This window comes from Anguilla rostrata, chromosome 15 (genome assembly GCF_018555375.3).
Source record: "Anguilla rostrata isolate EN2019 chromosome 15, ASM1855537v3, whole genome shotgun sequence".
Classification (NCBI taxonomy): Eukaryota; Metazoa; Chordata; class Actinopteri; order Anguilliformes; family Anguillidae; genus Anguilla; species Anguilla rostrata.
Window position 1 is genome coordinate 28,753,530 of NC_057947.1, and position 22,198 is coordinate 28,775,727.

Genomic DNA, 22,198 nt, shown 5'->3' on the forward strand with positions numbered 1-22,198 from the left:
GAGTAAAATGTTATACAATATTTACCTCAGGCTATTTTCATTCACAAGCAAGATACTAATATTTTTCTCAGGGCAAATCTTTTTATTTGAGTCAACCATTACATTCCTGCTTCACAATTCAAATAAGCTAACAAACACAACATGGTTAAATTACATGTGACTGCTTTTATGGCACCTTGAATGCTGTAGGGGAAACACTCTGTACTCTGGACCTGTGGGCTTGAATCCAAAGTGTGACACTGCTAGTCTACCTTTGGCACTGACCATTTTAATTTATATTTTATTTTCATTTGATTAGGCGTTCAGTTTTTTAACAGTAGAATGTCGGATTGCACAAACAGAACATTAAATCAAAGTTATTATTTCAATGATCATGACTACTTGATGTTCTCTAAGTGTATTTTTCCATAGTTGTCTCTTTTGGTTGGTGCTGTAGGTTTGCTGACATTATACTTAATTGTTGAAAGAAGGCATCTCTGATTTGCAAAGGTTTTGACATACAACATCAAAAGAAAAACCATTTCACCTTGTTATAACAAACACTGGATGCATGTGCTCGTATCACTACCGGAATGCACACACCGCATACCTTGAAAATCTGTGGGCTTCTAGCGCCAAAAACCTTGGAGCGGTGACAGAGGATAAACTTAACAATGTGGTGGTGAGCCTGGCATGCAGATTCTTCCTCTACAACATCAGAAGAATCCATCCATTCCTCACCATCTTCTCAACCAGTTTCTGGTTAAGACTCTGGTCTTCTCCCACCTTGAATGAAAACAAAAAAATAATGTTTGCTAACATTGTGCTCAATAGAGGAGTTGATATAGTGCTGATCCAGTCTGCACTTTCTGTCTCTCTTGGAACTGTACTTTCACCGTCTAAGAAATTATTGCACTTCAGTCCCAGATCATTGCACTTGTGTTTACACAGTAAGTCCCACTGGATAAAGAGCCTCTGCTAAATGCCAGTAAAGTAAAAATAATAAGCAATGAATCACGAGACAATGTTTATGACCTCAAGTCTGACATCTGGTGGTGAGAACTGGCACTACAGAGAGACAATTTTTCCTTGGCCATTTAGAGTTCATTTCCATTTAATATTTCAATAAAATGAACAAACTGCCCACTATTTAAACTATTTACACGTGTAAAATACAGCATATATACGTTGTGGTATACATCATGCTTATATATAGATACCTGTATAGACAGTATTAAAATTCTCGTTGAACCGCTTTTCATTCAGAACTGAGATTTGTTTTTTAGTCATTTGTTTTGTTATCTTAGGGGCAATGGGGGAATGTTTTGATTATGTCTTGTAATAAATATAACTAACGAAAAAACGACACTTCCCATATTCCCTTTCACCTACCATCCTTTTACCATTTTTGAAACATTGGCAGATTGCCAGGCTATCTTAGCACAAGACTCGCAGGGGGTGAGTTGTCGCCGTGTAATGGCTGATTCCACATATAATAGTATTTCCCCTAAATTCATTTGCAAGTAACGTCTAATTCTAGGCTAGATAGCTACAAGCCAAATCCATGTACGTAGCTTGCCAGCTTGCCGAACCTGTTTAGGAAGGCAATGCAATATCGACATGAAGGCAGTCCTAGCTAGTCAGTTTGGAAGAAGTAGTAATCTATTAGTGTAGCCTCAACTTTTACTCTGGGTGCTCCCATCAGAGCTCTCCTTGATGATCCACATTCTGCTAATTTGTCTCACTATTAAGAAGGAAGAATGATTTTATGAACCAAGCAGTCAGTCACAGGAATGCTGCATGCTGGGATAGGTCCCCTTGTGCACAGCAAGCCCTCTGAAACCAAGATGGCAGAGATTATTTTATGGAAAACACCGAGTGGAACAGGCCCGAAATGAAACACCTGCTCCCAGCCAAAGCCAGAAAACAACCCGGAACGCACCTGCAGCAATAACAAGTATTGGCGAATTCGTGTTGAGAGGGACTTGCACACCCACAGAATACACACGCTCACGCACAACTGAGAGAGAAAGTCTCGTATGAATTCCGCCGAGAAGCAGGACTGTGAGTGTGCGCCACCACAGGCCGAATCCAACCCCGCAGGAGCTATAGACAGGTCGGTAAGGGGTTTGGGAGAGCGTCGGGGATTTCTGGGAAACAAGCGAGCAAGAAAGGCAGGGAGTCTACCGGTTGCAAGCGGCTAGCTCGCAAGTTAGCTGTTCCAAATCTAAAAATCGTCCGTATTTATTCTGTATTCTGCAGCTGGTTGTTGTAAACACCCGGTCCCTCTGTGAAATTTGTCCCTTGTATTCTGCTTTATCACAATGTTAGTGTGATGCCGTTTATGCACTGTTCCCTTGGTTCCGTTGACAGTTGTACAGTTGATTGCTAGCTAGCTAAATTAGCAATGTAGCTAGCAAATGCTAGCATTAGGCCAGAAAGTGTGATTTATGTACGAAATGTGTAGAAAGCTAGATTTGCAGCCGTGGTTGTCTGCTGGGTAACTAATTGTATGGTCTTGTAGCCATCACCCAAAACTTACACCATTGACTGGAAATTATGCCGTTGTCCTGCAGTAAAGTGCATATAAATGGTTAACATGCACTGTCACTCTGGGTCTGTCAGTCACAACGCGTACTCAAGACAGTTAGCAAGCGTTAACTGGTAATATTTGGGTGGTATTTAACGTTAGTTTCCCCGAGTCCGACTCTTCTGTTCAACTAATGTTCGTACTCCATTTGAGGGAGACGTGAGTGGATTTCCTTACTTGAATTTAAGGTGGCTTTTCCCGCCTAAGTTAAATCTAATCCTGTCAAGTGGAGGCATTGATAAGGGATGATTTGTGAAGTTTTCTTGGTTGGGTGTACCTGCACCAGCATGCATTTTGCTCAGTGATAATGTTAGATAGCACTTAAGCATTGCATACTTATTTGACTGCAATTTTCTTACTTAAATAGATTTGCCTTAAAACGCATTGTTCCTTCTGCAAGGTCCCGCAGGGAAAATTCACTAATCGGTAGCTAACTTGCTTTTGCTAGTTGTTTAATGTTAGTCATCTAGCTAACGGTGTCCTTATGATGCGTGCTGTTTTTTCAAGGCTGAAGTAACATTACTCAGACTGACGCCGGGCACCCACCGCACGCGTCGCGTAAGCGTCGCGTAAGCAGCACGGCGAAGCAGCACGGCGCGACGCGTAGGGTGTCTCCACTGGTTCCGTTTGTGTCGCGCAAAAAAGGCTTGCGTAAAAGTTATATATTCCTAATAGCTCTCGCAGTCTGCAGTGGGATTACATCGTGTATTTCACGTTTGTTCAGGACTGTTGATTATGGGTTAAGTGAATACTTTGGTGAGAGACCTTTTTCAGTTTGTTAATTTGGTAATATTTCGTTAACTCGTAAATGCGTGAGAAAGTAAACGCTTTCAAGAATCACCATAAACTTAAATCGCAACGTAGCCTGCATAACAATCAATCTCAAACTGTATTAATTTATTTGCTTGGTTAACAAGCGTGCCAATTTCATGAAGAATATGTAATGATCATAATAATAATAAATAATCCGTAATCAACCATTGGGAATTCCCGTGTTGTCTTGTCATTCACGTCAAAACATTTATAGGATCAGATTTAGTAAAATCAGCTAATCATGAAAAAGACAGTAACAGTTTAATCTTGAAGGGATATGAACACCACAACGCCATGAACACCGGAAGCTTTGAAGTACAAGTGCAATAAAGGCTTGCTTACAACTTCATTTATAAAATAGGTGCATTTTCATCGGCAAGACCACTAAATAATCTGATTTTTTTTAAAGCTCTGTGGATTGTCTGATTTTTATTAACAAGCCCTTTTTGAAAGCACGGCGAACGAAGACATCGGAAAAGTCAAATAGGCTGAGCAATGGTTGGTTAAAAACTACCTTCCAACACTCGAGCTAACAAACCGCTGCTCGGTGCATTCACTTCTACGTCATTCAATAGGCTACGATTTTCTGTGGTGTATTTTCAAATTTACCCCACCCCCTCCGCAAAATAAGACAGCGAAACTAAGTTTGCCTTTTCCCCAGGTTCCAGTTATTTATTTATGTATTTTTACAAAACGAAAAGGCTTGTATTTTTTTAACTGCTTAAAAAATATCTGGGAGGTAACTAGGGACACACCCCCAGTAATATAAGGATGAAATATAAATCAGAGCATGTATACTTAGCATTTTAGAGCATATTTCTGTGTATAAACAGGCCAACGTGACGCGCGACAAGCCGAAAAAATAGAACAGAAGCGAAAAACTACGCTTCAGTTCGCTTGTGTCGCGCGAGCTTCGCAGCCGGTACGCGACGCGTTCGCATCTGGTGGAGACGACGTCGCCCGCTGCCGTTGTAATAACAGTACTTCAACTACGCTTCAGTTACGCGCGTAATACGCGCGTAGTGCGCTCGTGGCCGATACGCGTGCGGTGGGTGCCCGGCTCAAGACGCAGAGCAGTGTTTTAAATGCTTAAATGTTTGCGGTTGATTTTTGGACATTATTGTAACAGTTAACCTAATATCTTCTCGCGAGGAGGTGGCTTGCTCCGAATAGAAGCTGTTTGGAATAACTTGATTAGCATACTTGATAATGAGGATGACGTAGAACGTTTACTTAATGAGTCAAGAACCGCAGTGTAGTAATTATCAGTTTGTAAAATACGCTATATAAATAAAATTTGATTGATTTGATTGAGTTTATCTGGTTGTAACTTATTGACTGTTTCCATACGTAGGCAATATTTTCACCTTTACATCAAGCCAAGTGTGAGTAATTTTATAGCCATGTTATGTGTAATATTAGGATCAAGGACATTGGAATAAGAATGGGAAACATTTTCCTCAAAGAACATGCAGAAATTGAAGGATTGCATTTTATTGCAGATGCACGATTGTCTGCCACATGAATGCAAATATTAAGCCAAAGCCCTATGTACTTATTAGGCTTTCCCCCATTATTTATCATTTTGATTCAGTCATATTCTTAGAATCAAATCTCTGTGAACAAGAATGCATATCCGAAGTGTGTGCTGAATGTTCACCAAGCAGTGATTCCATGTACTTGGCTGGTGCAGGTAGACCTGATCTTGCACTTCTGAGTGTACTGAGCACTGCACAAGGAAATCTTGAGCTTTTTAGCAATTTCTCATTGGGTATAACCTTGCCGCAATATTTTAGCTTGGCTTCGCACATCGAAGCCTAATGCTCTTTCTATGCCATTTTCCTCACAGCTTTAGTGCCTGTTTTACTTGCACTAAAAGCTAATGCTATTGGGCTACCTATGGTTTAAAAAAACTTAAGGTAGATGAGATGTCACTCAATTTAACTACCCCTCCGCCTCCTTCCCACCCCATTTGCAAAATGATTAGATAGACTTCCAACAATTTTTAGAATTGTAATTAAACCCAAAGGAGGTTATTTTGAGGAAAGTCGTGTCTAAAGATTATTTTTAAGTACAACTCATCTTTGTGCATTATTGTCGGTAGAAATTGAAAAACAATACCAAACAAATACTTTGGTTTGTTATTCAGTAAATGTGCTTATATTAATGTAATTCTTCTCTATCTATGGTTTTTCTTTTTTTCTGCTAATACTTTGTGTGTGTGTGTGTATGTGTGTACACACACACTTAAATATGCGCTTTAATTGTAACATATAGGGTGATGTCTTTTTGAAAGCTGATTTCACTAGTGTGCTTATTCCACAGACCCCTAGTTGCCCAGCAACTTTTGAGTCTCTTCAAACCTCACAAATTTTATTTGTGTTGCACCAAAGTCTCTGCAGCAGTATCCTGTTTGTCTCTGCGTTCTCTCTTCTGGCTCCTCAGTAATCGGTGTCGATTGCTTTCCCCTTGTTTCGCAGATCACTAGAGGAGTCTGACGCTGAAAACCCTCAAGCAGGCCGAATGTAAGTGGAAAGCACTGGGCCTGGGCCTCGTTTCTGCCCTGTCTGTCACATTCCTTCACCTACATTTGCCGACTTAACATCTGAAATCTTTGCCAGTTTTGTCTTGCGATTTTCATTCCAGCGTTATACTGATAAACTAACGTGTGTGTCATGGCTATCAGAAGCATTTTAATGTATAATTATCTAATTGTATTTCTTTCACGGTTCAATAATAGAAAGCAGTTTTCCAGAATTGAGTAATCCGAGTGTGTCAGTTGGAATGGTTTGCTGCTGTATATGTTTATCTCTACTGGTGACATATAACCCTGAGAAGTTAACAAGCCTTTAAAAATGAATCAGTCACAGTCCACAATTTGGAAGTTCTGGGGCCAATATCGATGACCAATATCTGGCTGCCCTTATTGGTCGATCGTGGCACAGATGCTGAAGCTTCCCCATTTAATATGATCACACGAATGCAGGCGAGTTTCCACTTTCTTGCAGGACGATGAGCGCAGACGTTAACTTCAGAAGTAAAAATGTCCACTCGATATTTGTATAACAAAATATTTCAACTTTACTATTAAGCAGAGAGCATGAGTCTAGAGAGCTTTGGAGTGTCTGTATAGCTTTGCTTGTTGTTCTGCTGGTAAAAATGATACACTGAAATAAGTAACGAGGTTGAGATGACTATTATTAGTCTACAGTTTGAGCATACAATTTTCCCCGTATGTACAGTATTATTCTATTTTCTACTCTCTGTAACAGTGGTAATCCTGGAGTTCTGCCAACCTGTAGGTTTTCATTTCGACCATAATTTGGCACACATGACTCTGCTAATTAGCAGCTCAACAAGATCTGTAGCTGTTTAATGAGGTGTGCTTCGTTAGGGTTATAATGAAAACCTTCCGGATGGTAGATCGCCAAGAACAGGGTTGGTTGAAAAAATGGATTTAAACACGTTTCCAGGTCTAAAGGAATATGTTTTTGTTATTGGGAACTATACAAGAAGTCAGTAAAAGGACCCACTACAGTGGTTTTGTCGATTATTTAAAAAAGAGTCTTTTAAAAAAACTCTCCAAATTGCATGAGTGCTTGGGAGCAGCATCCTCCACATTTACTTGTGTGTATAGCAGGCAGAATATGAAAGTTACAGTCATTTGCGAGTGCGTATAGCAGGCAGAATATTAGAATCACAGTCATTTGCTTGTGCGTATAGCAGGCAGACTATAAAAGTCGCAGTGGTGTTTGTGTTTGGCGGCTGAGGGAGCAGAAGGCCTGCTGGCGAGCAGCAGGGCAGCGGGGGTGTGATGTCACTCTCTGCATTAGCGCTCGATAGCGCTGCTCTCTCGCTGTCATCACAGATCCTGCTGCTGCTGCTGCTGCCGCCGCCGCTGCCTCCGGGTTAAATCAATAGCCGGGCTATTGATTCCTGTGGGGAGCGAATGGGACCTGTCTCGCGGTTCTCTCCCGCCGATCGGCTCTGGGCGGAAGGGCTTCCTCTCCGTGCGTCAGGGATCCGAGAGCTCGGCTGCAGCCCTCCGGACGTAAAGCGTACATCCTGAGAAATATGGCAGAATTATTCGTTTTTCCCCCCACACACGGACCCCTGGCCCCCTCTCTCTTCGGCCTGCGAGCAGCGTTGCGTGTATCTGCGTTTTCCCCGGTGCTCACACATCACGGCGTGCCTGGAAATGTCATTTTCAAGCTCAGTGTGGCTTGTGGGAATTCTGCAAAACCGCACAAGCATGAAATATTTATTTCAGCTGCGCCTGGAGTGCCATTAGAGGTACAACCGTGCAATAATATTCCACACCGCCCTGCGCTGTACCAGTGCCTTCAGTACCACAAGATGAGCTAAAGCTTGTAATTATCTTTTCATAAATGTAGGTCTGTTTCATTCAGAAATAAAATCAACTCCTCACAAGCAAGACTGCCGCGCTTTCAGCAAGAAAACAAAATGACAAATTGTGACAAAATCAAAAGTTCAGGATTCTAAGACTGTAGTTCAGAAACAAGAATTGACGAGTTGCATTTCAGATTTTGAAATTGATTACAAGAAGTGGTGCATCCAGTCTACCTATTTGTACTGTGAAGTCTGATCCTAAGCAAGAGGATTCATTGATTTTATTTCAAATGCATTCTGTTCGTCTAGGAACTGCAAATTCGAATGTCAATTTTAAGCCAGTTTTACAATCGGGTTCCACCATAGTTAAATTATTTTCCATGTTCTGCTAGACTGTAAAAGCATAGCCTGTCTGTCACATGACCACAGTGCGGTTTTGGCCTTAAAACCAGAGCTATTCGAAGTCCTGAGAACAAATATGGAACACCGTGATCTTGGCCCTGAAATCATTGAGATGGAGGGTGGGGGAAGTATGCATAAAAAAGTGTGAATATCTCCAGGTCTGCATCTGCACTGTGTCAGCTTATCTCTCACTGAGAGTGGCGGAGGAATTAGTAACTGCTAAACTTTATTTTTAGAAGGCATCTACTTTATTTACATGTACACTCTTAGCCGTAATCTATATCTTGTATATCTTATTCATAATATTGTTACATAAATAGTATTTTGGAAAAAATGTAGCCGGTATGTACCATTTTAAAATAAAGATCAGTTGGTGCAAGGTACTTGAGTAGTGCTTGTGCGTGCACTTTGTGAAGCTGACTCATATTTTATGGTCATACTGCGAGCATATGTACAGAAATAAAAGGGTTAGGGGGTATCGTTCTGGAATGTTACTATTATCAGTGGGTTTGAGATTTTAAAAGCAATTTTTATTGAGGTGTCCCATCCCAGTGTATGGTTAAGACTATTGAATTCATAGCTGCGGAGGTCGTACAGTACTGCAGTCCGCCACATTCAGGCAAATGAAGAGGTAATTGCAGCATCAGCTTCCATCAGAAAGACCCGATGGACAGAGACGGTGCTTTAAGCAGGAGCTGAGAGCATGTAGACGTGTCGTCCCTCCCTGCTACGCTAACCTTTATCTTAATGCTTTACTAATGATCCGCCTGCTTCCTCTGTGAGTTTCTCTCTGATGACTTCATTGCTTCCTTTACTAATGTGTTTCAAAAACAAAAATGTGTTTACATTAGACAACTGATCCATCTATTTGAATTTCAGTGTTCATTTCAGTGTGTTATTTTTCTCTCCATCGCTTACTGTTTGGTTAATTGGGCAATGGCAGTTTGCTTTTTTTATTTTCCTTGACATTGGTTTAACTTTTAAACCAAGAATGTGAGATAAACAGTGGAAACTACAAAATTGGTTGTTCTTCATACATTTGGTTTACTATAATGTATAAATATGTTTTTGGCTTTGTTTTTTCATTAATTTAGAGTGACTGTAATTATTTAACTTATGAGTAATTAATCTTGGCTTTGACTTGAACCTCTGAATTATGAAATTTGGTGGTTGTTGCATACTTTGAAAAATTATTTTAATTGTATATGTGAACAATGTAAAATGTGTAACAGTCAAAAATATGGGATTGTCTGGGGGAGAAGGCCCCCATACCTCATATGAGGGATCTTGCCTAACCTTAAAATCAAGATAGGTTTTTAAAAAAATGAGTATTTATTAATTATGCCACCTCGTGTGTCATAAAGACATTATGTTGCCCATCATATGTTGCTCATAATTGTTTATTTGTGGTTTGTCTACAGCTTGGGCTCCATAAAAAGTCTCTGCAAACTTTGAGAGAAATTGATGATGAAGTCAATCTGCACATTGTGGTTTTAGGCCCGACTGTTGGCTTGTCCAATGCCCCATATTATGTGCACTGTATGCTAAAATGAAATGAAATTTATCAGTATATGCTGTTTATTTCCCCACACCCCCCCTCCTATTCACCCTCAAGAAAAGAGGGTCACGGAGCAATGAAGTGGTGGCGTTCTGACGGGGGGGCTACCTGTCCGAAAGGCCGTACTAATCCCTGTGCTTCCTGTCCCGACCGTCTGCCACAGGAAGCGAGCGGCTGCAAAGCATCTAATAGAGCGCTACTACCACCAGCTAACCGAGGGCTGCGGCAGCGAGTCCTGCACGAATGAGTTCTGTGCGTCCCGGGCCGGCTTCCGTCGCATGGATAACAACGCGGCCGCCGTCAAGGCCCTCGAGCTCTATAAGATTAACACCAAACTCTGTGATCCCCACCCCTCTAAGAAAGGAGCCGGCTCCGCTTACCTAGAGAACAGCGCCGCGGGACCCCGCCGCAACTCGGCCTGCAGCGACAGGGAGATGAGCCGCAAGGACCCGCACCCCGCCCGGGACGACTTCAAAGGTTTGGCCCCACCCCCCCGTTCCGGCGTCCTGCACGGCTGTTCTTTAGTGTTCCATCCATTAGTGTGAAATTAAGGTTTTTGTGTTTGTTGCCTGAAAGCTTCATGGAGAAGTCCAGAAGGCTGTAGTGATTATTATTGAATCGTAAGCCGTAATTGGGAGAACTGTTTGTGTTTAGCGTGTACGAAGATGGACTCTGTGGCATGATGTTGACTACTGGAGCTTAAAATTCATTCATGTTTTTGACTAATGGAGTTTGAGTTCTTTTGGTGGGTGTGGACTGTGGTCTGTGTCGAGTCTAAGGCAGCTCACTGCATTTTGTGTTCTTTTAAACCGTTCATACATTTGGCACTACCCTGCAATGGATGGGGAGCATGTCCCAGGTATATTCCTGCCTCTCACCCAGTGCATGCTGCTAGGATAGGCTCTGGCACCCCCCACCCGCAACCCTGACCAGGAATAAGCGGGTTAGACAGTGGACGTGTAGATACATTTGGCACAGTAAAACCTACACAGAAATCTGGCGCACTGCAAGAGATATGCGGCATGAAGCAGGTTGTGCTTTAATGCTTTGGAATGGTGCAGCCGCGGTACTGATTCTGATATACGCGGCCTGCTTCCCGCGGGTCGTAAAGCACTCCTGCCTGATATCGCAGCTGCTGCAGTGACTTTATATCCCCCTGCTCCTGTAGCGCTCCATTATCTCTCCTCCTCCTTTTTTCCACAGTGAACATTTTTTTACTGTTTTTCGAATCCATGATCCGGCGGCACTGTAATAAAAGTCTATTTGGCTGTGCTTTGCACTCCAGCTTCCTGCGGGGGAAGATCCGTATATCGCCCCCGCTCAGGTAGGAAGCGTTAGTCATGTGCGCAGTTCTAGCGCTGGACACCCACGCCGGCTCTTTCATGTGTGAAAGGTTTTGCGGTTGAGCCGCTGGAGTAAAAGGCAGCTTTGGAATGGTTGCTGTAATGACTAGTGATATAGAGTCCAGGGAAGTGTTCGGTGAACTACGGTGCGCTTCCCCTTCTGGTTTAGTAGCGGTTTAGGAGTGAATTTACTGTAGTATTGCTGGGGTGGAGATTCATGTTTTATCTGAAATGTGCAGAAGACAAAGCCTGCTAACACAAATGGGTGTCCTAAGAATGTAATGTGATCCATAACGGGAAAGATCTCATTTTTATTTAAATATGTATCTTTTTTCTGGCACCCTTATTGGCATAACTAATAGCTTTCCAGTGGGGTAACAGCCTTCCTCTGTGTTGCCTAATACGATTATTTCCTCTAACGTTTTATTTTCGCAGATCTGAATTTCCTGACAGAGGAGAAGGTGTATGAGATTCTGGACATGTGCGGGGAGAAGGAGGACTACTCCCCTCTGATCCGCGTGATTGGTCGGGTCTTCTCCAGCGCCGAGGGCCTGGTCCAGAGCTTCCGGAAGGCCAAGCAGCACACCAAGGAGGAGCTCAAGTCCCTCCAGGCCAAGGACGAGGACAAGGACGAGGACGAGAAGGAGAAGGCCGCTGACTCCGCCACCGCCATGGAGGAGGATTCCGAGGCCTCCTCCTCCAGGACAGCAGAGGGCGCCACACAGGGGGACAACAACGTCCCAAAGCTGGGGCCCGACGAGGTGTCGGTGGACGTGGAGGCGGTGCGGAGGGTCTACGACAAACTGCTGTCCAACGAGAAGGTGGAGGCCGCCTTCCTCAACGCGCTGGTGTACCTGTCGCCCAACGTGGAGTGCGACCTGACCTACCACAACGTGTACTCGCGGGACCCCAACTACCTGAACCTGTTCGTCATCGTCATGGAGAACAGCAACCTGCACAGCCCCGAGTACCTGGAGATCGCCCTGCCGCTGTTCTGCAAGGCCATGAGCAAGCTGCCGCTGCCGGCGCTGGCCAAGCTGGCGCGCCTGTGGTCGCGCTACAGCGCCGAGCAGGTGCGCCGCATGACCGAGACCTTCCAGCAGCTCATCACCTACAAGGTGATCAGCAACGAGTTCAGCGGCCGCAACCTGGTCAACGACGACGACGCCGTGGTGGCGGCCACCCGGTGCCTGAAAATCGTCTACTATGCAAACGTCCTGGGCGGGGACCTGGACACGGAGCACAACGAGGAGGAGGACGAGGAGCCCATCCCGGAGTCCAGCGAGCTGACGCTGCAGGAGCTGCTCGGGGAGGAGCGGCGGAACAAGAAGGGCCCCCGCGTGGACCCGCTGGAGACGGAGCTGGGCGTCAAGACCACCGACTGCCGGCGGCCGCTCATCCCCTTCGAGGAGTTCGTCAACGAGCCGCTCAACGACGTGCTGGAGATGGACAAGGACTACACCTTCTTCAAGGTGGAGACGGAGAACAAGTTCTCCTTCATGACCTGCCCCTTCATCCTCAACGCCGTCACCAAGAACCTGGGTCTGTACTACGACAACCGCATCCGGATGTACAGCGAGCGGCGCATCACCGTGCTCTACAGCCTGGTCCAGGGCCAGCAGCTCAACCCCTACCTGCGGCTCAAGGTGCGCCGGGACCACATCATCGACGACGCCCTCGTCCGGGTGAGTCACGCGAGGTGGTTACGTTTAGAATCATACGAGGTGGTTACGTTTAAAATCCCGAACCGCGTTTGGATATGCTGCGGACGCGAGGCCGATTATGGCTTGTGTGCACTACTCGACTTTCAGACTCCTAACAACTGAGAGCATTTCACATTTAATGACTGTCTCTTATTAAAATCACCGGTATTTCCACCCTAGAAACGCTCACACCACATGCATAGTCACAGGCTGTGGTCACACACTACTCAAGCCATGGCTAAAGACTTATGATCAAATCTAATCCGTTTGATATTCTCACGAGCTGTGATTGAGTCTGACCATCTCACTTTAAACCACCATCGGAAACAGGTGCGCAGCAAACATCCAGAGACTGGGGATTTTCTCAGGATTTTCTTAAGATCTTGAAAACTGCCAAATCTTAACTGAAACCCTGTAGCGTATGCTAGGCATTAAGTCTAAGCAGTGTTTCTCCTGGGATTTTTTACTGAAATGGTGCTTGGGTTTCGTGAGGGTTCTCAGGTTTATGGTGCGTCTCAGTGTTGCATGCGCACGCACACGCTCACATGCTCACACACACACGCTGATTCTTGGAACTCTACTACAGCCGATTGACGGATGTTTATGCCAGCATATCGTTCACGCGTACCAAAGAGTCAGTCATCCACTGCTCGCTTGTTTACCACTTAGTACAGATAAGTTTGGGTAGCGCACAACACCTCAAGAGCCTCCCACATCACGCCCTGAAACGGCCAACTGCAACCGAAGACGTCACAGCCTATTACAAGTTGCCTTAAAAGCAAAAAAAGCGGAAGTTGAGCTTGACTGTTTACGCCAATTCCATTGCTGAGTATGAAAAATACGGCAGAAGATGAATGTTCTTCTGATGGTCAGAAAATGTTTTGCGAGATAATATTGGCCACAGCTTTACTTGTTTGTTTCAAGGAAGTTATTCTGAGCCAAGGGACCCATTTGCCTCTAAGCATAGCTTTAAAAAAATAGAACATTCTAGCAGCGGTGCCAGAACTTCAGCATTGGCGCCCCTGTGCAGGGGAAACACTGGTGAGGCTTGTTTCAGCTCTGCAGCATATTGCAATGGCCGTAACCGATAATATATAGAACCTTAGCTGGTTTGTATTCGTAATGTCCAAAGCATGAACGTTTAACATAACGACTACTAATGTGGTCAACAGTGCACAAATCAGTTTGTTGAGACTGCTGAATCATAAGTGTAGCTAAAATAACTTTACCCTGTATTTTTGTATGATTTACTTTTTCAGAATTTTCTCTGCAGTGCTTGCAGTAACCTTTTGACATTGTTGATGGTTGATGTTTTTAAGCCCGTTAATTATTTGGACAGTAAGAGCTGTCTTGGTCGTCATAGTAGCTTTTCCTCCTGCAAAATGCTTTTGGTCTTTGTCCTGACGATTGCTTCTGGAGAATAAACCTCGATCCCCAGTGCAAGTCACATGATCCGTTTGACATGTAAACCCTGTTTCACAGTTAGTCCCATGTCTTGGGTGGAGGGTACCAACTCTCAACACAGAACCTGCCCAACAGTGCAACACCTGCCCCTATGGTTGACAGTTTCTTTCCGGGAAAGCTTTTTTCGGTCAGAATTTAAATCCGGTTTCGGTGAGCGTTGTGGATGAAATATGAAAAGGCTTTGTTTGTGGCTGTTTGGGTAATGTTCCGTTGACTGCTTTGACAGCTGTAGGATCACATGTCCCCTTAAGTCCGTCCCGCACTGTTACTCTATTATTGTCTGTATACCTGCTTTTATTGCCAGGGCTTATTCTCTCTACACGCTGTGAAAGGAGTGTCCTTGTAGAAGCCGTACCCTTGAGCTGCTTTAGGCTGCTTTCCTGTCATCATGCTAGGAGTGAATGATGAGTAAATAAATTTTATTTTGGAGTTCTATTTATATTTCAATTTAAGGACAACTTTAGCTTGAAACACAAATAAGCTATCATACTGTCACAAAAGCATTTAATGACACGGTTAGCAGCAAGCAACCATTGGGGTCAAAATAACGTTATGGGGTGTCGGGCTGAGAAGGTAAAATCCACTCTCGTCTTGTAATCGAGAGGCAATCCAGTCAGGAAAACTCCTCACACAAGATCCAGTTATGAAGAGTCTAATTTCTGCAGGACGAATGCGCGCCCGCTGACAGTCAACACCGTGCTAAAAAAAGCTTTATTTACAGCGGTGCGTTAAACCCTCTAAAGAGAGGGCAGTGCCGCCGTGTGCGTCAGTGCCAAGGACACCCCCCTCGTCAGCGGGAGGAGCGAAGCTTTCCACCGCCCAAGCCTTTCATGCTCCAGCCCAGCGTTCTGCTGCGCGCCCAAGGCCTGAGCGGTCTGAGGGCCGGCCCTGGCCCTGGCCCCGGCCCCGGCCCCGGCCTCTGATTTATGGCTGTCTGACTCACACGGCTTCTCGGATGGAAGATTACATGCGATGCTGAACTGGACAGAATGCATCACTTTATATAACCTGTACGATAAAAATGTAATGGTGATGTGGATTTAAAAAAAAAAAACTAAAAAAAAAAGTTAACCCTTCGGGGGGATAGGCTGTGTGGTTTTACTGCAGTGCTGCTTCGATATTGAGAGAAAATCCATCGCCGTTAATTGAAATATCGTTACTGGCTAATAGAGGCTTTTCAAAGCAAGCGACACTGGTTAGCATGCACCTGGCTAGCAGTCATATCCATTACAATATTACATTGCAATCTCGCTCTTAACCCAGAAGGAGTTAACAGTGATAGAGAACATTAGTGTTAGTTTCAGATATACTTATACAGAAGTGATATTTGCCAAGAAGGCACATAGCAGGGTTTTAGAAAAGTTTGAAGAACAATTTCCATGGTTTGCATGAGAATGTATATCATATTTTGTACCAGTGACGATATAAAATCATCTCGTGCCCATACTTTAGATTTATGTTATCCAACCATGTTCCTGGAGATTCACAGTTTCTGTATTCACTCCTTGCAACTAGCCGTTAAAATGGATCATTATTTTGCTCAAACCTTTTCTGGAAATTTCCATCTGTTTAGAGCTGCAGAACCAGCTAGCTCTGGAGATGAAGAATTCTGACCAGGGAATGTCCAAACAAGCGTGGGACATGAATTGGCTCCTGCTGGTGCGGTTTTGTTGGGTTTGTTTTTGGTTGAGCGCATGGTAATTGTGAATTTTGCGTTGCCCTGTTGCAGCTGGAGATGATTGCCATGGAGAACCCTGCAGACTTGAAGAAGCAGCTGTACGTGGAGTTTGAGGGAGAGCAAGGCGTTGATGAAGGTGGAGTTTCCAAAGAGTTCTTTCAGCTCGTAGTGGAGGAGATCTTCAACCCTGACATCGGTGAGAACCATGCAGATATCAGCCATATTCGTCATTCGTCATTTTTCAGTCAGCAGCTATTGTTATGCTCAAAGTTAAATATTATTATTTATAATAATATAAATATGCTGTCTGTTTTATTTGTTTCTCCCGTCTGAAGAGCTGTTGTTTTGAAGCTGCCGGTGCTCTGGACGTTTTAAGGATATCGGACTGTCGTCTGTTTTGCAGGAATGTTCACATACGACGAGGCCACTAAGCTGTTCTGGTATAACCCGTCGTCTTTGGAGACGGAGGGCCAGTTCACTCTCATCGGCATCGTCCTGGGCCTGGCTATTTATAACAACTGCATCCTGGACGTGCACTTTCCCATGGTCGTCTACCGCAAGCTGTTGGGCAAGAAGGGAACTTTCCGCGACCTCGCAGATTCCCATCCGGTACATTTACAGTGGGTCCGAGCGGGAATTTGTGTGCTAAAATGTATTGTATCCTGCCGTACTCCTGCATGCATTTATTTAGCAAGGCTGCGGTTTCTCCAGGAACGTTTTGTCCGTGTAGGGAAAACGCAGAGTGTTTGACTCCCCGGGTCCTCTCCAGGTCCTGTACCAGAGTCTGAGAGAGCTGCTGGACTACGAGGGCAGCGTGGAGGAGGACATGATGATCAGCTTTCAGATCTCCCAGACCGACCTGTTCGGGAACCCCCTCATGTACGACCTGAGGGAGAACGGCGACAAAATACCCGTCACCAACGAGAACAGGAAGGTGAGCCGCTCTTCTCTCCGCGTTCCTCGCCCGCTCAGGAAACGCCACGGACCTCAGGGTGGGAAGTGGGTTATACTGCCTTGTGGTTATAATAATTCCCTTCAGTTCTTTTGAATCGCAGTTTACAGTTTGCCCCTGTGCTTTCCAATTATATTGATTTGTGACACAGCCCCGGCTGAGGAGCGATAACCTCGTGAAGGATTTATGAGGGAATGTTTCGGTTAAGAGGATCTCATTGCCATAAGCTGAAGATTTAAATGCGTAGGTGGGCAAAGTGTGAGAGCAGAGCATTCCTATCAAAATGGCTGTAAATCGTACCATTTGTTAAAGGTGTTTGGGGATCGTTTCAGGATGAATTTAATCAGGACACTGAAAAGAACAAAGGCCTGGATCGCTGTTGTCGATGAGCTCGTTTTTACTAATGGCTAAACGCTCGTTTTGTTTCTGCCTTGCAGGAGTTTGTTGCTCAGTATGCGGACTACATGCTGAATAAAAGCGTGGAAAAGCAGTTCAAGGCGTTCAGAAGAGGCTTTCACATGGTCACAAACGAGTCGCCTTTAAAGTATTTATTTCGGCCCGAGGAAATTGAGCTGCTTATCTGTGGAAGCAGGGTAAGGCCCCAGAAACGTTGGTCGGTTTCAGCGTTTTTCACGCGTGAGCTTTTCCCATTCTTATGCCCTTTGCTCGTTTTCCCCCAACCCAGAATCTAGACTTCCTGGCACTTGAAGAAACGACGGAGTACGATGGCGGCTACAGCAAAGACTCGCGCATCATCAAGTAAGGAGGTCATGTGATCGGTCTGAAGGTGCAGAGCCACTGACACAGAGGAGAATCACTTCAGTTTGGTTTTTTTTGAGTGACTCTTTTTACTGACAATTTCCCAAGACGCTTTGCAGAAAAACAGGAACTATGAAAAGTTAGGCAAGACCATGTTTGAACTCCCCTAAAATCTGGCAGTTGAAGTTATAAACAGATAAATAAACAAATAAATAAATAAATAAGCTACCCAGTGGAAAGAAAAAACATGGGAGATTCCTGATGCTACTAAAAACAAATATTTTTACATTTTTTTGTCCTTTGATTTGGTGACATCTTTTTCTGGAATGTTCTCTGTCCCTTGAAGGCAGGAGCTGCAGCGTTGGGGCTGCTGCTGTGTTGAGGGCGTGACATTTTCCCTTTAGTATCAGTCATATTCATTCGTGCCCCCTCCCCACACCAACCCAAGCGTAGAGAACAGGTACAAGCGAGTGAATCTGTGTGCTTGCTTTGATTAATGATTCATGGAAATGAGGGCCCAAATTGAATCAAATTATCACAATCACCAGACAGTTTACAGAATGGCTTTGACATCAAAGCGGTTCTCTTTGGCAGTGAAGTGCTGGCACTGATATTTCTCTTTGTTACTGACTGCGCTGTCGAAGTCCCAGGTTTAGGAAATCCCCTGCAGTGTGACTGCAGCAGAGCTCACTGCTAGACAGTGTGATCTTTATTACTCGTGTACTACAGACCGTTCGCTAGCTATTGTGTAAATTGAATTCAGTTCAGTAAGAAAGACATAATCTACCTATACATTATGTATAACGCAATATTTATTATTGTTGCTTCCATTGTTGTTCTAACAAATCAGCTGTGGGACTGATTGAAAGGATAAAGTAGATGACTGGTTACAAGCATGGAAAACACTGCTGAAAGCACTGTGATTGGAGGAAAGGATGATGATGACGATGGTGATGATGGACGATGATGATGATGATGGTGATGATGATGATGATAAGCGGTCTTCTTGCCCGCTCAGGGACTTCTGGGAAACGGTGCACTCCTTTGGGGAGGAGCAGAAGAGGCTGTTCCTGCAGTTCACCACAGGCACAGACCGAGCCCCGGTGGGGGGGCTGGGCAAGCTGAAGATGATCATCGCGAAGAACGGCCCGGACACGGACAGGTGAGCCCCGGGACAGGACACGCCCGCGCGCGGGTGGGAGGGAGAGGACGTGCTTAACGTGGTGCGTGTCCTGGCTGATGGAGTACTAGGTCCTGAATCAGATGGTCGTTGGTTTAAATCCCTGCTACTCAAATAATGGAGCCCCCCTTCTGGGGCCATGTACTGCTGGTTCTCCACCCTCCCTTTACCTGGGAGTCAGTAGCTTTAATTGTTCAACTGATTACCTGGGAGAAAAGATAACGAAGCCCGGATGTGGGTTCGAGGGCTAGGTTTCCGTGGTTTAAATTGTTGGTGGGATCATATTACCATATCATATAATGACTATGCATCATCATATTACCTTGCAAAATTATTTGTGCTGTGCTGATGCGCTTATTTTATAGAATGCATTATGTTCTTTCACCTCAGGCTCTCGTTGTAAATGTTCAATTTGTGAAGCCTTCTGTAAGTGGTACATAACTATTATTTATTTATGATTGTGGGACATTGAGGCTCTTGTTTGCTGATTGGTTGGTATTTGTTAATGTCCTGCTGCTTGTAGAAACAAGCTGGTGCATTTAAAGACCTTTGAATAATTACTGCGCGTACAAGCAATGACGACTATTTTGATTTAGCAGGAGAATAAAATGTGTCTGTTGCATGCAGTACCACTTTTCAGCCAGTAGGCATGCACGTACATGGCTTGAAGTTAGCCTAGAAGTACGCTTTTTGTCCTCATCAAGGTAAAACTTGATAAATGACTAAATTGGTGTGGAACTGAGTATGCATGCAGTTAGCGCACTAATCGACTGGCCAAGTCGATTAAAGAGGGCCCTGATGTGCAGCCTACATGAGCACTTGAAAGCATTGATATCTGTTCTGGAGGGCTGTATTGTCTGCAGGTTAAACTCCAGTCCTGGTGGGCTGCAGTGTCTGCAGGTTTAACTTTGTACCTGGAGGGCCATAGTACCTGCAGGTTTAACTCCAGACCTCTGAAGGGCCGCAGTGCCTGCAGGTTTAACTCCAGACCTCTAGGGCCACAGCCTTTGCAGGTTTAACTCCAGCCCTGGAACGCGGCTGTGCCTGCAGGTTTAACTCAAGTCAAGGGTGTCTGGACTCTTTAGCCAATCAGGGGCTTGGTACAAAAGCACAGTGCACCACACACTTGCAGACACTGCGGCCCTGCAGGACTGGAGTTAAACCTGCAGGCACTACGGCCCTGCAGGACCGGAGTTAGAGCTCCCTAACTTAAGTGGTGCATAGCTGCTAACCTGCAACGTCCTCTCCGTGTGATCCCCCCCCTCACCGGCAGGTTGCCCACGTCTCACACCTGCTTCAACGTGCTCCTGCTCCCGGAGTACGCCAGCAGGGAGAAGCTGAGGGAGAGACTGCTCAAAGCCATCACTTACGCCAAAGGGTTCGGCATGCTGTGAGCTGGGGAAGCACAGAGACCGCACGCTGCAGACCACGGAAACAGGAGGAGAGAAACCAACAACAACATCAAGATGAGAGTGGCGGGGGAAAGATAAAGGAAGGGAAGAGTGTGAGCAGTGGAGCTCCGACAGCCTCGTGTACCCCCCCGCGCGCCCCCAGCCCCCCCCCCCCCCCACCGGCCGTGTAAACGGTTCTAGCCGCGACCTGCTTGGAACCACATTGAACTCACCTATGATCAAACACTTTGTTTTTTTTTTTTTTTTTTTGGGGGGGGGGTCCCTTCGCTTCTGACTTTGTTACATATCCCCTCCCCCCCTTTTTGTCTGTACAGAGAGATTTTTTTTCTTTGCTATTTATTTTACGGGTTAAATCAGAGCAGTTCTTTCGATGTCCCTGGAGCTCACTTTTTAACATCTTTTTTTGTGTGGGGTGCGGGAGGGGCGGGGACAGACGATAGGACAAAGACAGTATTTGTAAGGAAAAGAAATGGAATAGGGGAGGGGGGGGGCATGCGGTGGGGAATGTAACCTAGTAGTCTCCAGCTCTCTCTGAGGCAGGCAGCTCTGTCCCAGGTAACCCAGCTTGTTTAAAAATGCTGCTGTCAGAAGTTCCACCGATCTCCCACAGAGCCAGTGAGCGATGGGGGAAGGGAGTCCGCCAAACGCACCTTCACCGCCATTCACTCCTCCCTGGTCTCGCGCACAGCCGCCACTGACTGACCACGGAAAAAAAAAAGTTCCGCGTGGTCATTTTGGCCTTTTACGGTTCCTGTTTGCTAAAGGGAATGAGAGGACTTCTGTAAGAGGGTGTGTTCTTCTGTCCTTCTCTCCAGAGGGGGAAAAAAAAGATGTGTTTTCAGCCCTACTGCAGGAGTCGCAGAGTGAAGAGATTGATGTGTTGTTGTCTTGCGTGTGAAAGTGCACTTAAGAAAATTCAGAATGTTAGTGAAGTGTACTATTTACTGCCTGTTACCATAATGGTTTTTTTTTTCTTTTTTCTTTTTTTTGCAAACATCAATCGGAAGTCTTCCTTGTTTACCAGCAGTGATTTATTTAAAGGCACCCAGGGGTCAAAAAAAATTAGGTGAAGTGTTGTTGTTTAGATGTACCGCCAAAATATATCTCTCCCACAAGGGCTGTTGAAATGATATGCTTGGTAGGTATAACTGCACTCACCTTTCCTGCGGTTCATTTTCGAAAACGTGCCCTCTCTCAGACCTTAAAATGTCGTTTGAATCTCCAGTTGCCCATACATGTGAAATTACTGTTTTAGGAGAGGACAGCGCTACGTGCCAATTTGAGTTTGAGACGAAGGCTGCCAGAATATATATATATATATATATATTCACTGTGTTTCTCAAGGGATCTCCATTTATCACACAGCTGCAACGGAAAGACACCGTTTTGGCAACCTTTGCTGCTATGTTTGGCTGGTGTCCTACTGCTTGATTTGCATTGAAGGTGTCTTGTGCTGAGAGAATTGGCTTCCAAAGCTTTGACCCGCATATATTTTGAATTGTTAAGAAAAGGTGTTTGTCTTTCTACAGTTCAGACGGCAAAACTTAACTCATGCTTTTTTTTGGAAAGATTTAATAAGGAATGTCTTTTTTTAGGACTGTAGATATTAAATATTTTGAAAGCCAATGGTGAAATGCCATCTACAGTAGTGCATTGAGCTGTGTCGTTTGTTTTAATATTTTAGTGGCTGTTTTCCCCAGTTAACAGTTACAGTTACTCCGTGTTCTGACCAAGATGCTGTTATGTGTCTGTGAGGGAGACTGGCAAACAAATTGGATTGTACCACTATATACCTCCCCCCACCCCCCACATTGGATTATACCACTATACTCACGCATTCAGAAAATGACCCAACGTGCTCCCCCCCCCCCGCAACGTTGGTCGCGCTGTGGGATTCACTTTCATTTCTCTTTGTTGGTGTGTTTGGACTGTGCTGTTTTAATCTCATGCACCCCGTGGCTGTGGAGCTGCTGATGGTGCACTGCCCCAAGGAGTCCCAGCCTGAGCCCGGCGAA

The 22,198-nt window shown here is 44.9% G+C and overlaps 1 protein-coding gene across 4 annotated transcripts; it reads left to right on the top strand.

Moving 5' to 3' along the window:
- Positions 1-1,382: 1,382 nt before the first annotated feature.
- On the top strand, positions 1,383-21,828 carry LOC135240357 (ubiquitin-protein ligase E3A). Of its 4 annotated transcripts, none has more exons than XM_064309732.1 (11): positions 1,383-1,437; positions 5,863-5,907; positions 9,856-10,169; positions 11,471-12,720; positions 15,932-16,076; positions 16,284-16,489; positions 16,650-16,814; positions 17,270-17,425; positions 17,518-17,591; positions 18,610-18,753; positions 20,045-21,828. In XM_064309732.1, coding segments are annotated over exons 2-11 (2,577 nt in total). In that variant the 5' UTR covers positions 1,383-1,437; positions 5,863-5,905; the 3' UTR covers positions 20,166-21,828. The 4 variants fall into 4 exon arrangements, with proteins under 4 accessions (XP_064165802.1, XP_064165800.1, XP_064165801.1 ...); XM_064309730.1 differs by lacking the exon at positions 1,383-1,437 and adding an exon at positions 1,566-2,095; XM_064309731.1 differs by lacking the exon at positions 1,383-1,437 and adding an exon at positions 1,566-1,936.
- The last annotated feature ends 370 nt before the right edge of the window (positions 21,829-22,198 follow it).

Bases quoted from the DNA above. Each gene is read 5' to 3' on its own strand.
- LOC135240357 (XM_064309730.1), top strand. From the start codon at position 2,019: ATGAATTCCGCCGAGAAGCAGGACTGTGAGTGTGCGCCACCACAGGCC. The intron at 17,426-17,517 runs GTAAGGCCCCAG...CCCCCAACCCAG, and splicing joins TGCTTATCTGTGGAAGCAGG to AATCTAGACTTCCTGGCACT. The intron at 18,754-20,044 runs GTGAGCCCCGGG...CCTCACCGGCAG, and splicing joins AACGGCCCGGACACGGACAG to GTTGCCCACGTCTCACACCT.